Source organism: Lepisosteus oculatus, chromosome 9, assembly GCF_040954835.1.
Source record: "Lepisosteus oculatus isolate fLepOcu1 chromosome 9, fLepOcu1.hap2, whole genome shotgun sequence".
Lineage (NCBI taxonomy): Eukaryota > Metazoa > Chordata > Actinopteri > Semionotiformes > Lepisosteidae > Lepisosteus > Lepisosteus oculatus.
In genome coordinates, this window is record NC_090704.1 from 28,721,718 (window position 1) to 28,735,724 (window position 14,007).

At 36.1% G+C, this 14,007-nt stretch overlaps 1 protein-coding gene across 7 annotated transcripts in view; it reads left to right on the plus strand.

Moving 5' to 3' along the window:
• The window catches only part of LOC102692022 (voltage-dependent R-type calcium channel subunit alpha-1E), a 177,999-nt gene that overhangs the window by 61,554 nt on the left and 102,438 nt on the right, over positions 1-14,007 (plus strand). For all 7 annotated transcript variants that reach the window (XM_069194329.1, XM_069194332.1, XM_069194328.1 and 4 more), the window contains exons 3-5: positions 8,007-8,110; positions 10,108-10,266; positions 12,159-12,349. In XM_069194329.1, coding sequence (XP_069050430.1) covers positions 8,007-8,110; positions 10,108-10,266; positions 12,159-12,349 — 454 coding nt within the window. The remainder of the gene's footprint in view (positions 1-8,006; positions 8,111-10,107; positions 10,267-12,158; positions 12,350-14,007) is intronic.

Here is a 14,007-nt window from a genome sequence, read left to right on the forward strand (position 1 = left end):
CCATTAAAAGACTTTTTCACTATCAGACATGCTAGACGTAGTGTTTGGAGCACATCGTTGGGGCATGTTACACCTGATCATAATCTGGCATATGTGACCATCCCAGTGTACAGTCTCTCTGACTTATGGAACACACAATGCTGCCTGACATTTAAAGAAAATGTGGTTAGCATCAGGAAAATTGCTGCAAATTTTGTCATTTTCTTTTCTTTGTATTCCTAAATAAATATGCAGTCTTTTGTAGTACTTTCTCTTGTGCTTTCTGTAGGCTATGCAGGAAATTATGCCTATTTTGACACCCATTATTAATTACTTCCTCACATTTGCTTGTACCTTGAGTCCTCCCCACACACACACACACTCCCCTTCATACCTATCAGTGCCAATGTTTGCAAGCATTGTACCTTGCAAAGGTATTCATTACTAGAGCATACACAGTATTTCTATATTGTATTCAAAATCTGAATATTTGAACATTTTAAACTGAAGAATTTGAAAGGCAGCTTACATTCAATGTTAGCAAATAGGAACGTATTCAGAGCCATGAGCACAAGTTATGGAAGCAATTAGAGCTGCAAGTCTTCTCGGGTAACTTTGTAAAGCTGTTTCCCATTCTTCTTGGCAAATTTGCTTAGGGATCACTTATGGACAGCTGTTTTCAAGTCTGACCACAGATTTTCAATTGGATTCAAGTCAGAACTTTGGACCACTCAAGGACATAGAGTACAGTTTCTTTTTCTTACAATACTCTAGTTTAGCTTTGGCTTAGTGCTTTGTATCATGTCCTACTGAAAGGTGAATTGTTGTCCTAGGCTTAGGTCAGTAGTTTGCTCCATTTACTGTATGTTTCCATTGGTCCTGACAAGATTCCCAGTCCCTGCTGATGAGAACGTTTGCCACGTGTTGCAGTATCAGGTGCTTTGTTGCAAACCTCATGTGGGATTTGAGATTTTATTGTCGGATCCATACAAGTCCCATGTGGAGTGACTGGGATAATGTTAATCCATGAACATCTCAGCCACTGATCTCTGTGGATCTTTCCAAGTTGTAATCGGCCTCCTGTTTGTATCTGTAACCAGTTTTCTTCTTGCATGGTTGCTCAGTTTAAAGAGAGATCTAGGCAGTGTGTGAGTGCTGTGCACTTCTTAATGATTAACATCACTAGATATTAACAGAATGTTTTATGCCTTTCTCGTTTATACATCTTTGTTCCTGAGATATTGCATTTTTCATGGTTGAATCTTTGCTTGAAATTCACTATCTGACTGAAGGACCTTTCAAGAAACACATGTACTGTACTCTGAAATCATATGAACCATATACATTTGTTTTTCCTATATATGTGGATTATGTTGTATAACACATTAATTGTTGGTTCATTGTCCTGTGACTGCATAGTCCCATGACACAAATGCACCCTTATTAATGCCAGGAAAAGTAACAAAACTTCCCTCAGAGCCTAAGGCCAATGTGTCAGCCATATATTTACCTTTGTACAGTAACTAATGCAAAGAGTTTGTAAAGATCAATTAATATTACGGTTCTCTAACCATAATAGGATTAGGATTCGTTGACTTTTTTTTGTTTCTTTAACTTGAAAAACATTTGTTTTTTGTTTTTTTCATGTAATGATAGAGTAATGAGGGAATTAGTCCTGAAACATGTTATTCTGGCATCATTGGTGGCTGCTTTCTTACTATCTCATCAAAGATATTGAATGGGTATAGGTAGAACTATGTTTATCAGCTGAGGGAGCTGCAGTTCTGGTATTTAAAAAAAAAGTACAGAAGCACGCAAGTTTTCTGGTGAAAACTCAAGGTGGCAAGTCATCGCAATGAAAGTTTCTTTATTCTGTCAGCCAACTAGCTGCAGGTGTATAGTGGTTTATTTTTAGTACCTGAGAAGAGAAATTAGCTGGAAAAAATATCACTGAGGAGTAACAGGAGGTCATTTCCTGCCGCCTTTGAAAATGACTGGAATTACAGGCCTTTCCGCGGGAATTTGTAAGAAGGATTTCAGCTATTGCACCTGGTGTGCAGTGTACTCCTTCCATGAAGCGAGAATGAACAGGTGATGTCAGCAAGGCTTGGGGGCAAAAATAAATGAGAAGCATCTATTTCTTTTTCACCTGCTGAAATACGTTTTAAACAAGGTTCCAGCTAATAAGGCACACATAAAAAAAAAGGACAACATTTGCATTTTATAATGAGCTGCACTGCACGTATTCTAGATATGGCTCATTTTTTATTTAAAAAGGGTGTCTGGTAGGTACAGTACCACAGAAAGAGTTTTTGTCTTGTATGTATGAGGCAGTACTTAACATTCATTTTATCAATAATCTGCTGCATTTGTAAGTGGCATAGGCATAGACGTTGGATTTTACAGTCATGATATCAAATTCTGTATTAAACACTATGTACTTATTCATCTTATTGCTAACACAATACTTTTCATAGATACTTTTCTCTGTATTTTCTGTATCCTGAATTCGCTGTAATTTGACCTGATTTTTTATGATTGTGATACATAAATTACTCTGCTGCATTCGATGAACAATCTTTCTAGTTTCTACCGTTGTTTCTGCTTTGATCACTACTCCCAATATGACCACCAAAGAATAATCATTCTATTTGAACTGAAGGTCTGGTACTGTTCCTTTATTGTGTTTTGCATAGAACAGTATTTGCATGTGTTTGAAACTTTTCCCTTAGCCCCTAATGCTGAAATGAGTGTTTTGCAAGTTTAAATTCCCTAATTTCTATGCTCTCCAAATTAACTGGCACATAATGATTTATCAGGATATGAAGGATGTACTGATCAGAGTTGTGCTAACACTGATCATTCTGACCTCTAGTTAAGGTTATTATTTGTTAAGGTTACAAGGATTAACACAGAAGTCTAAAAATCATTTTGAGATGCTTTGAAGCAGATTGGAAGTAGGGTAATGGGAAGCCCTCCTGTAGCTCTCATAAGCCAAAGTCCTCCAGGTTTTACAGATACTTTTCAATTAGCAGCTGATTAAGATAGATAAAAATGAAAAAATACACCATGAGTCAGAGGACTCTCAGGACCTGAAGACTGGATTGGTCCATTCCTACTGTTGAGACACTCTCTCTTTTTGCTTTTTGCATTCAAGAGCTTAATACTTAATTGCTGAGTTTGTGTAATTGTTCATTTGTGAAGACACTAACCAGGGCAGGGAAAATAATATATACCTACCGTGGTATCATTCACAATGGTCTTTTGAATCTTAAAAAAATAAAAGATATTTAACATTTTTAAATGTGTCCTGTTGAACTACTGATTATACTGTACAAAGCTAACTGAAACTAAAGCTGGGACAAAGAAGTCCTGTTGAATGAGATTTAATTTTTCTACCTTTAACATCTTAGATGCCTCCTTCCCTAATGCAAAAGTAAAGTAGATCTTTGTTTATCTGTCTCGCTCATTGCATAATTGTCCGGTCCTCACTGGAATCCATCTGCTTCATTCTGTCAAGCAGGTTTCATAAAAACATGTGTTGCTGATGATTTGACATTTAAAGTACAAGAAAATATAAAAAGCACTGTGAAGACAATGTGATTGCTCTCAACACACCCTACTGTTGTATGTTGTGGTTGGTAACTCTGCTTTAAAAAATAATCTTCTCATTATTGATTACCACATTATTTTTCTGTATCAATAATTTTACACATAAAAAATCATAACTTTTCTGATTAAATAAACATATAAAATAGCAAGTGACAATCTGTAAAATCTCAGTATAATACATCTTATGAAAACATTTGGAAAGGGTGTGGAAAAGTGATACAGTACTATATGTTAGTCCACATTTGCAGACAAACTCATTGAAGACATTACCTGTGTCTAGTGTCATTTCTCAGTTTCATTTAAGTGGTACTGTATATTGTAGAGTCTTTGTCCTAAGCAGGAACAAAAACCTTTACTACTCCACTGAGTTTGGGATTCATGTTTTGCTTTTTCTGTTACTGGGGATGTACTGTACAACAACCTGAAAAAAAAAAGTAATACAAAGTGTCTCGACCACAAAACAAACAGTTTAGCTGCATAGTTCTGAGCTGTATAGCCCAATCTTGAACATGACTGGGATTTCTCTAGCAGTGGAGCACATTTACCTGGAGGTGACCTCACATTAGCCAGCGTATCCATGGTAACCCTGTGACCTGACTGGCAGCTGTGAGCTCCACAGTGTTGACAGTGAGAGTCACAATGCATCTTCTGTCACTCCAGGGCACTGTGGAGTTTGCAGCATGTAAAATAGTAAATGCCTCTGCTGGTGACAGAGCAAAACAGATGCCATGCTTATTAAACCTGTACCAGCACAAGGTTCATCATTGCAGGGCATTCGACATTGGGAGGATGCAAAAAATTATTGGCAATTTAAAAAATATATTTGAGTGGTTTACTGATAGGACACCAGAATCATGACACAAAAGCAACATATTAACATCAAAAAACTATTTTGTTATAAATGCCTTAATAGCCAAACCACTTCCCTTCATGTTAACATAACCTTATGGACACAGATGATAGACATAAAAAATCAAGATGGTTTGGAAATGTATAAATCATTAAAAAACTTTAAAATAAAATACTTGAATAAATCCTGAATAAATACTTTTACCCGTAAAAGTATGTTCCCACATGAAAGGGAAGCTAATATAACACTCTACATGTGCTGTGTAGATGTGTATAGATATTGATACACAGTGTACATGTTTGTAAGAACTAAGCCCTTGTCCTGGATGGATATTTATGTAGGCTTTGTTCTGAAACATCCAATAGGTTTTATGAATGTATAGGATTAACACCATTGATCCACTATTTTCCTGAACATTGAAATGAAAAAACATCTCTATTTGTTTAAGACCTTTGGTTCTGAGAGACCAAACCAAATCTATGCAAGCATCCATACAACCTATAATCTACAAAAGGACATGTGAAAACAATCCATGGCAATTTAAATGTATGACCCAAATTCCAACCACGCTTAATAGTAGGTTTTAATCCGAAAATTCAAACACATACAGTATTAAATTCTTCTCAAATATGGCTGTGAATTTTTTTATCAGCATCGCTTTTATTGGACTCAAGACATTTTTGTCAAATCTGTAAAATAAGGTCTGTTACTTAACACTTTTTAAATCCTACATGTATTATTAATGCATTAATTACTCTTAACAATTGATATATTCCCAGTTATTATTATTATTAATGGTGAATCTCTCTAATAATTATATTGTGTAGTCTCTGTTGCTTCTGTGTGTGGCTTAGTTTTGCAGGAGCCTGGGAAGTTTGGCTGCTTTGAGGAATATAGCTGATAACACTGGGGTCCAGGGACTGATTCCCTTTCCTCTCCCATGGTAATAGATAGATACTCCATCCAGTTGTGGAGAACCATCACAATGATTGGCTAAAGGGGGAACAGGTGTGGTTGAACTCCAGCTTGAAATCACTGTCACTAGTCAACCTCTAAGTGTCTAATCTTCACAGTCCACACAAGCACATGCAAAGGCTGTATATTCACTGCAGTCCCATGGAATGGTCCTTTACATGACCACCACATGCATACTGTACATCTAAACTATTATAAACTGATATACTTGGTATTCTGTCTCGGTGTTGTGTAATATTATTTACCTCAGCTGCTTAAGTATCTTAATCCCTGCAATGAACTATTATTATTTTGAAGATAACTTGTATTTAAGGTTTTCCAGGCCGTTTCAGACCCCTGGGAAGTTTCCACAGTAAAATAAGCTGCATTGTAGTCTATTTGGTGAGATCACACACACCCCTCCTACTGGCACTTAATCTCTTCTGTCTCCTCCTGTCACTTGGACATCGTTGCCAATGGTGCTCAACTCTCTCAAATAGCACATGGATTTCATGACTCATTAGTCATGATGAGATGGTGATACAAAAACTTTTCCTAGTGAATAGGAGAAAGAAAGTTTTGTCTTTTTGTTCGTGATCTCATCACATAAATCTTGTGTCTGTAAAAATACATACACGATACGAATTTTAAATGTGACAATGACTCTAAAGTCTAAAAGTCTAATGTGTAGCTACAGTAGTTTACAGTACAGCAGCATGTCAGTGCTCCACTATTCATGTTTGTTTTTTTCTTCAACAGATAGACATCTAGATACAGTAACTGTGAACATTAATTTGGCACGTTTAAATATGACACTTTGAGAATAAAATGAAATTTAACGTTGCTGAATTGACAGTTCATTTTTTCTGATAGTACAACATGAAACTGTTCTTATCAATGACCTAACTGTGCACCACATTGTAATCTCAGTAATTTCATACTGTACCTTTTAATTTGCTGGCCTGTGCTGCACACAGAATATTGGATACTCTGGAAACATCCACTATTAGTATAGCTCTAAATATATCACAACATGATATGAAAATGCTTTGTCACATAATTTAAACATTTTAGATAAGATTATCAACAGATTGAATAAGATTGATGCTTGTCTAGCAGATAAATTGGTGTAATAAGGGTGTAATATGGATTTACAATATATACACAGTAGTCTCCAAAGGTTTTGGGACAACAGGCGCAAAGCTGTTATTTTTATTTTACTGTAAAGAAATCTGTTTCTGAACATGAGATTGATGTTAATTATTAGAACAATGCTATATATTTTATTTATAATAAGACCATAACCATAAGAACAAAAACAGACAGTCTGCATGATAGGGAAGAGTTCAGTCTCATAATCCATTTCATAAATCAAATTACACGTCAAATTTCTCTCTTGAGTCGTGTGTTTGCTGTTCTGTACTTTGATGACAGAAAGTTCCTGTTCCCCCATTAACACATTTTAAATAGAATGAATACACTGTATTTTACATTAAAATGGTAAACAAATGTTGTGTGTTGTAGTTATTATTCATATTGATCATATTGATCACAAATGAAAATTACTATGCTTAGCTGTTAAGCAATAATAATAATAGTTTTAACTGTGTTCTCCTAGTACACTGTACTGTACACAGTCAGTGTGTATGTGTATTGTGGTATGGGAAATTAAAAGCTTCCCAAGGAACAGACAGAATACATGTTGTGTGTGTGTTGAAAAGCTCTTACATTGTTTGAATGAAGACATTAAAAAAAACTATTACTTTTCCTTGAAGCCGATGGAACTGATGTAGAAAACACATGTAAACACAAAGGATTTCTCCGAATGGGATGATAATCGCACTAATAATTTCAAAATGAAATGCATCAACTGTGTCTTTCAAGAAGTCTCATGTTTTCAGAAAAAGCACTTCGTTAGTTATAAATGGGCCCCAACATAAGATCTAAATACCTCCCCAGATGACAAGAACACAAGTAAATTAACCAGAGCAAAATGTGAATTGTATTTTTCTTAAATCATAGTAAATTCCTAACAGATGTACTGTATTCAGCATCTTAGATTGCTTTGCAAACAGTACACTATGTATTGTAATGAATGTATTTTGATCTATTCCCAAAAATAATTGAGTGATTTGGTTATTCAGTATGTAAATAGTGAAGACCTGTGGCCTCTTTTTTATTATATACATATTTTGTTTGCACACTTACTGTGTGTGGAAATGTGTGTAAGGACTGGCAAGGAAATCTTTTTCTCAACTCTAAAGCTGTGAAAACATTTGTTTACAACTGACAGATTTTTGTGGTTGTTGTATCTGGAAACCTAATTTCTGATGATCAGGTTGGCCAAGCCATTGGGTTGTAACCAATTGCATTTAAAGTGTTCCTGCACTATACTGAGAGTGAAATTCTAACAGCAAAAAAGCCCCCAATTGGCATTATAATTCTCTAAAAACATTCAGTTTCTTTGTTTCTTCTGTTGCATGATGGCTACAGAAGATGGTTTTGTTCTCTAATAAACAGTAATGCAATGGGGAAAATCAAACCTTCAGCTGTATACAGCACAAGGGAAAAATGGAGAACAATGTTCAAGTGCATCTTTGTCTCTTTCCAGCATCCTGGCTACAGCAGAAGCCCAAATTAACACGCATGTGGACCTGCGGACACTGAGGGCTGTTCGGGTACTGAGACCACTCAAGCTAGTCTCCGGGATCCCCAGTAAGTTTGCTCCAATGCGTTTTCTTTCTCTGAACCAGCTCGCTTTTTGTTCCTTTCTGCCTGAACTCCCAGGCTTATATGAGCCGTTCACCGAGCCAAGCGAGTAGCTGATTACCCTAATTTTACGGTTTTCAGGTCTTAGACAATTGGAAATTGCAATGTACACTACCCCTTTTGAGTTACTTGCAATCTGTAACTTTGCAGTAGCCAACTAATATTTAAAGGGTATAATTAGTGTGAAGAGAATTATACAACTGGCAGTCTAATTAAATAATTGATTGCTCAGCTAAAATGAACTAAAGACTCCTGGATCCTGAGGGCCAGGTCTAGGAAGGTTTTCTCCAAATACCAATAACTGTAAAAAGAGTTTGTAACAAAAGGTTGTGAGAAAAACAAACCACAGGTGAGATCAGATGTTCACTTCAGTTTAGATGTAGGACTTTAGACATTGTTTCACCATCTTCCTACTCTGGAAAACCTACTCTCTCACCTCCACCTATATCACCAAGTCAGCAGCTCTTTGGTTTTACTGTTGCTTAGGGAGTCCCGGTTACCAAATGCTTTTGTAAATGATCAAAGAAAGAATAATCAGTGGAATTCAGGATTCCAAACATTATTGTAGTGATGCAGAAATGTTTTTTTCTTCATTCTTTTCTACTGTCCTGGAAACATTAGTGACTTGTCAGAAGAGGTTGTAAGCATTTTTAACTTATTGCCAGATATTATACACTTTAAACATATGTAATACATCATTTAACTTGGAGGTTCCTATTAAAAAATGTATATTTCAACAAACAGATTCTCTGTCTACACCTTTACCAATCTAGTATCTGTAGAAACAGGTCTCTTTTTGGTCACATAGAAAAGAAAAGCACTCTTTAACATATACAGTATGGCATCTGCTATAACCTCTAAAACAGATCTAATAAGTGTAAGTGGGGCCAGTAAAGGGTTCTTACCCTGCAATCTGTGTACAGTAGATCCTCATGCCCCAGTATAGTGACGGGGACACTGTACTGTAAAAAGGCACTGTCCTTTGGATGAGATGTAAAAGCAAAGTCCTGACTCTCTGTGGTCATTAAAATTCCCAGAACATTTCTTGAAAAGAGTAGGGGTGTTACCCTGGCATCCTAGCAAATTTTCCCATTGATCTTTATTGATCGTGGGCTCATAATAATCCCCATCTATGAATTGGTTTCATTACTCTGCTCTCCTCCCCACTGATAGATGGTGTGTGGTGAGTGTACAGGTGCACTGTGGATCCTGTTGCATCATCCAGGTGGATGCTGCACATTGGTGGTGGTGGAGGGGAGTCCCCATTACCTGTAAAGCAGTTTGGGTGGAGTGTTCAGAAAAGTGCTATATAAGTATAGGCAATTATTATTCAAACAGATCTGAATATATGTGGATAGTAGATTACACTCAAGTTACATAATCTGCCTGTTCTACAAAGAGAGTTTTCTCAATACAGTATGTTATTATATTGGGATCCTAGCATATTTAGTAAGCTTTAGTAGTTCAGGTGGGTAGCTGCGTCAGCATGCGTAGGCTGCAAAGGAACAAGTAATAGGTTTATTCCATGCTGAAAAAAAGAAGAAAGAGAACACAACGTTTCGTTCCTATTTAGTAAGCTTTCCTTGAAGAGCTTTTCTTTAGAGAGGTGATTCAGGGAATGTAGGCAATCACAGAAAGCCTTGTATCTTTGAGAAGACAAGATACTGCAACATTTGAATTAAATGCAAAGAAGCCTATTTAATTTTCATTTTTATTGTGTATGCACCATACTGCAGGACTGCATTGTTTGTGCAGCTGTTGTTTACAGAGTTGTAAAGACATTTTAAGCGATGCAGGCATATACATAAATGCATACTAGCAAGCAGATAATTTTAAGTGATGAATTTCTTATTGCCATCTATTTCTTAGACATGAGCTGTTGCCGTCAAACAACTTTAACCATAGACTTGAACATTGTGTAAGCAAGTCTTCATCTGTTCCAGGTCTCCAGATTGTCCTGAAGTCCATCATGAAAGCCATGGTGCCACTACTTCAGATCGGGCTTCTGCTGTTCTTTGCCATCCTCATGTTTGCGATAATTGGGCTGGAATTCTACAGTGGAAAACTGCACCATACCTGCACTCAGGCGCCCAACATCCTAGGTAATGGAAAATGTCCTGCTTTTCTAGAAGGATTTTTCAGAGCAGTACCGGAACTATATTTATACAGCATTGACAAAATGTACAAGTATTTGGTAAAAAAGGGGAGGTAATGTCTGTTAATGTACAGTAGCAGCTAAATTAGATCATCTTGAGTTATGACCCTTTGTGTGTTGATGAAGAATTTTGTTAAAATACATATATGTTTAGACAGAAGGTGAGAATCTGCATAATTATCCAAGGTATCTGAACAGATGAAATCTGTATATTTGCATAATAAGATCTATTATCTGTTTTTGTACTTTTTTCACAGTTTTACTGTTCGATTTTGTAGCCATTACTGGCTCAATTAATTGTTAAGGACTTTTGTGACAGCATGGTGAAAGGTTTTGTCCTAGTTCTATATAAAAACCTGATAAGCTACCATTTTTCCTTGTTATCATCATTTTTGCAATGTGTTACTGCAGCCACTATATAAAGTGGTTTAATTGCTCTTCCTAATAATAGCCTACACTAACATTACAGGATTAGTTTAACACCCCTGGTGGATTCCTAACACCTCTTCCTGGGGATGCTGACAACAACCAGCTGGTTATTAATGCAGCGGAAGAGCTCGATTTTTGCTATCCCACAAAAAGTTACTAATAATTAAAATGCAAACATTGCCAATAATATAAAAAGTTGATCAATAATCATAGTGAAGAAAGAATACAGAGAACGTGATTTGAAAAATAGATTACATGGGTGCCTGGATGGATAGAGAGAGAAAAAATCATGATTTAAAGCCTGTTGTGATTTGTCCGGTGCTTGATGTTAATGAATTTAGAGGTTTTGTCCCCTATATGAGTGCAACTGAGTCATCACTGACAAGATAATAAAATAAGCTGTCACACGAAATGTCATCTGCACTTGATTGTATTACATTGATAAATAGCAACATTGCCCAGGACATTAGGTATAAATAAAAAATAAATCTGCACAATCCAGCTCCCTGCAGACGTACTACTGTAGTGGGTAGAAACAGAACATAACATCTTATACAGTATGTTAATACGAGCATTCTACCAGATACAGTAAATTTTCTAACTTACTCTTGGCAAAATCAGTGCAAGAGTGGCTTCCTTACATTGTTATTTCTATTTCAGTTACAAAAGCAATTATTACATCTGAACATTGAAATTAATAAACTTCAACAAATTATTATTTCCGAATATAAAATCTATGGTTTATATGCAATATTAATACATTAGCAAAACAACTATTAGTAAAACCATAGGAATATAGATACATAATAACATCTTTATAGTTGTTTAACAAATACTGACATTTATTAGATCTGTAATTTGTCAGGTTTGCAGGTAGGTCACATGCAGGTAGGTAGCCTTGGCAATATCCTTCAAAAGAATCTACTTCATAAAATTAATTGTTATTATACAGATTAATGCTGTTTTATGTATTGTCAAATATAAGTGCAGATTATAGCACTAATACTGCAGGAATATTAGAAAACTTCTGCACTTGTTATATTGGTGGGTGAAAAGGAAAGACCTAATTTTATACGATTGACATATACACCATATAATGCCCCAAGTGTGAGCTTTATATATCGATTATGTCTTAATGCTCTTAAGACTAAAAGACATACTCTTAAGAATGAATGAGGGAAATCATAAAACATTAGTCATCGTAATAAACATTCCATAATATGGCAATTCAAAATAAAACTGACTAGTTTTGTACTTTTGTATAATTGATTGTTTGATTAGCAACTTTTTTTAGCATAACACATGAATATGAGCATCCATTTGAAATCCTGTTGTTTTGTTAGTTTTTCTATTGTCTGAAGCACTGAACATTGTTGTTTAATATCTAAAGCCATGATTATTTAATTTCAGACAATGAAACCGTGGATGGATCTGAGTTAGAATTTCCCTGTGGATTTAGGGAATGTCCCAAAAAATATAACTGCACTCCAGACTGGATCGGTCCAAATGATGGGATCACTCAATTTGACAACATCTTATTTGCTGTGCTGACCGTCTTCCAGTGCATCACAATGGAGGGATGGACAACAGTTCTTTATAATGTAAGTTATGGCTGGGTGTACAGTGATTAAATGTTTCATTCTCTTTGGACACTATTACAGCATCACAGGTCAGGCACTGTGTGTGTATGCCTGCAGTCTGAGGATGCACTGCCTGCATTTCATCAAGAACAAGCTTTTCATTTAAACCTCACTGCCTGAGATTATTATGGGAGTGACAATTGGCATCAAAAAGCAGGTCAGAAAAATTCATACAAAAATCTGAAATTCTACTCATCCTTAATAGAATCCAAAATTGAACCAAGGACTGGTTTGCATCTAAACTGGCACATTAGATTATTTTGGCCTGGATTCCCCGAGCAACAGGACACATTTGGGGAGGGGAGGAGATGTTATTTCCAATAAAGATGTTCAACAGAGAGCAGTGGACAATGGTCCAGTGAATAGCAATGCTTTCTAGCAGATCTGGGGCCCTAGTTTCAATTCCAGATCTGGGCTGCTACTTGTATCTGTGTTGAGTTTTGTATGTTCTTCCCAAGTTTGCGTGGGTTTCCTTCAGGTGCTCCATTTTCCTCCCACACTCCAAAGACACACTGGTGGGTTAATTGACGTTTGGGAAGATTGGCCGTGGTGTGTCTGTGTTTATGTGTACAGTGTACTGTACTGCATACCCTGCAATAGACTGGTGTCCCATCCAGAGTATATCCCACCTTGTGTCCCTTGCTTGATGGGGTAGGGTTTGGCTCCTCTGCAACCCTTTATTGGATAATGTGGTTAGAAAAATGGATGGATGGATGTTCAATAGAGTGAAACATCTGAAACTTATTTGCTTTCCACAAGGGGAAAAAAGATCTCCTGCAGGCTCTTTGAGATATCTCATTTTGAAAAATGGCAGGTGCCTCTGATGGTGTACGTTATCTATGCACAATTCATATCCCTCACTTGGTATAATCGAGGGTGAATTGATTAACAAATAGTGATTCATAAGTGTACAGTATGCAAAAAATTGTACCAATAATTTGGATTTCCAAATTTAGAAAAAAAACATTGACCCAGCTATCAGATATGGAGATAATTTCTGGACACTCTCAAAGTGAGTTTTCCACTTTAACCTGTTAACTTTAGTGTGAACTTACACACAAGTATTCACAGTAATCTTTATTAAATCAGTCCTCTCTATGGAAAATGATACACAATTACATTAACATTAAGAGACAAGCAGTTTTGTCCAGTTAACAAATGTGCATGATTTCATTTTCATGGGATTGGGATTGTTTGTGCTAAAAAAACACAAGATTACTAGACTCGCTGTGTAGGAGTTTACTAGGAATTGTTGTCAGATGTCCTTAGTGTCAAGGTGGGCTTGATTTGAATAATAAAATCAGTTCAAATGACATTGCATTATTTTATATTTAACTAAATTTTCATTACTGTTTGCTTTAAACTAGGACTCACATAATAGAGAATGATTTAGCTTTCTGTTTTTCTAGCAACATAGGATATTTTGATTTTGTGAGAAGAACATGTACAGTCATAATTTATAGATCTTTCTGATTGAGTACTGTCGTGGAATCTTTATCAAAGAAGAGCCAGCAAAGGTGTTCTCATTCTCTCAGTAAGGCATTTATTCATATTGTGCAATAGGGAAAAACAGCAACCACCAGTCTGTGCAGCAAGTGAGAGCTGATTTCCAAAGTAAA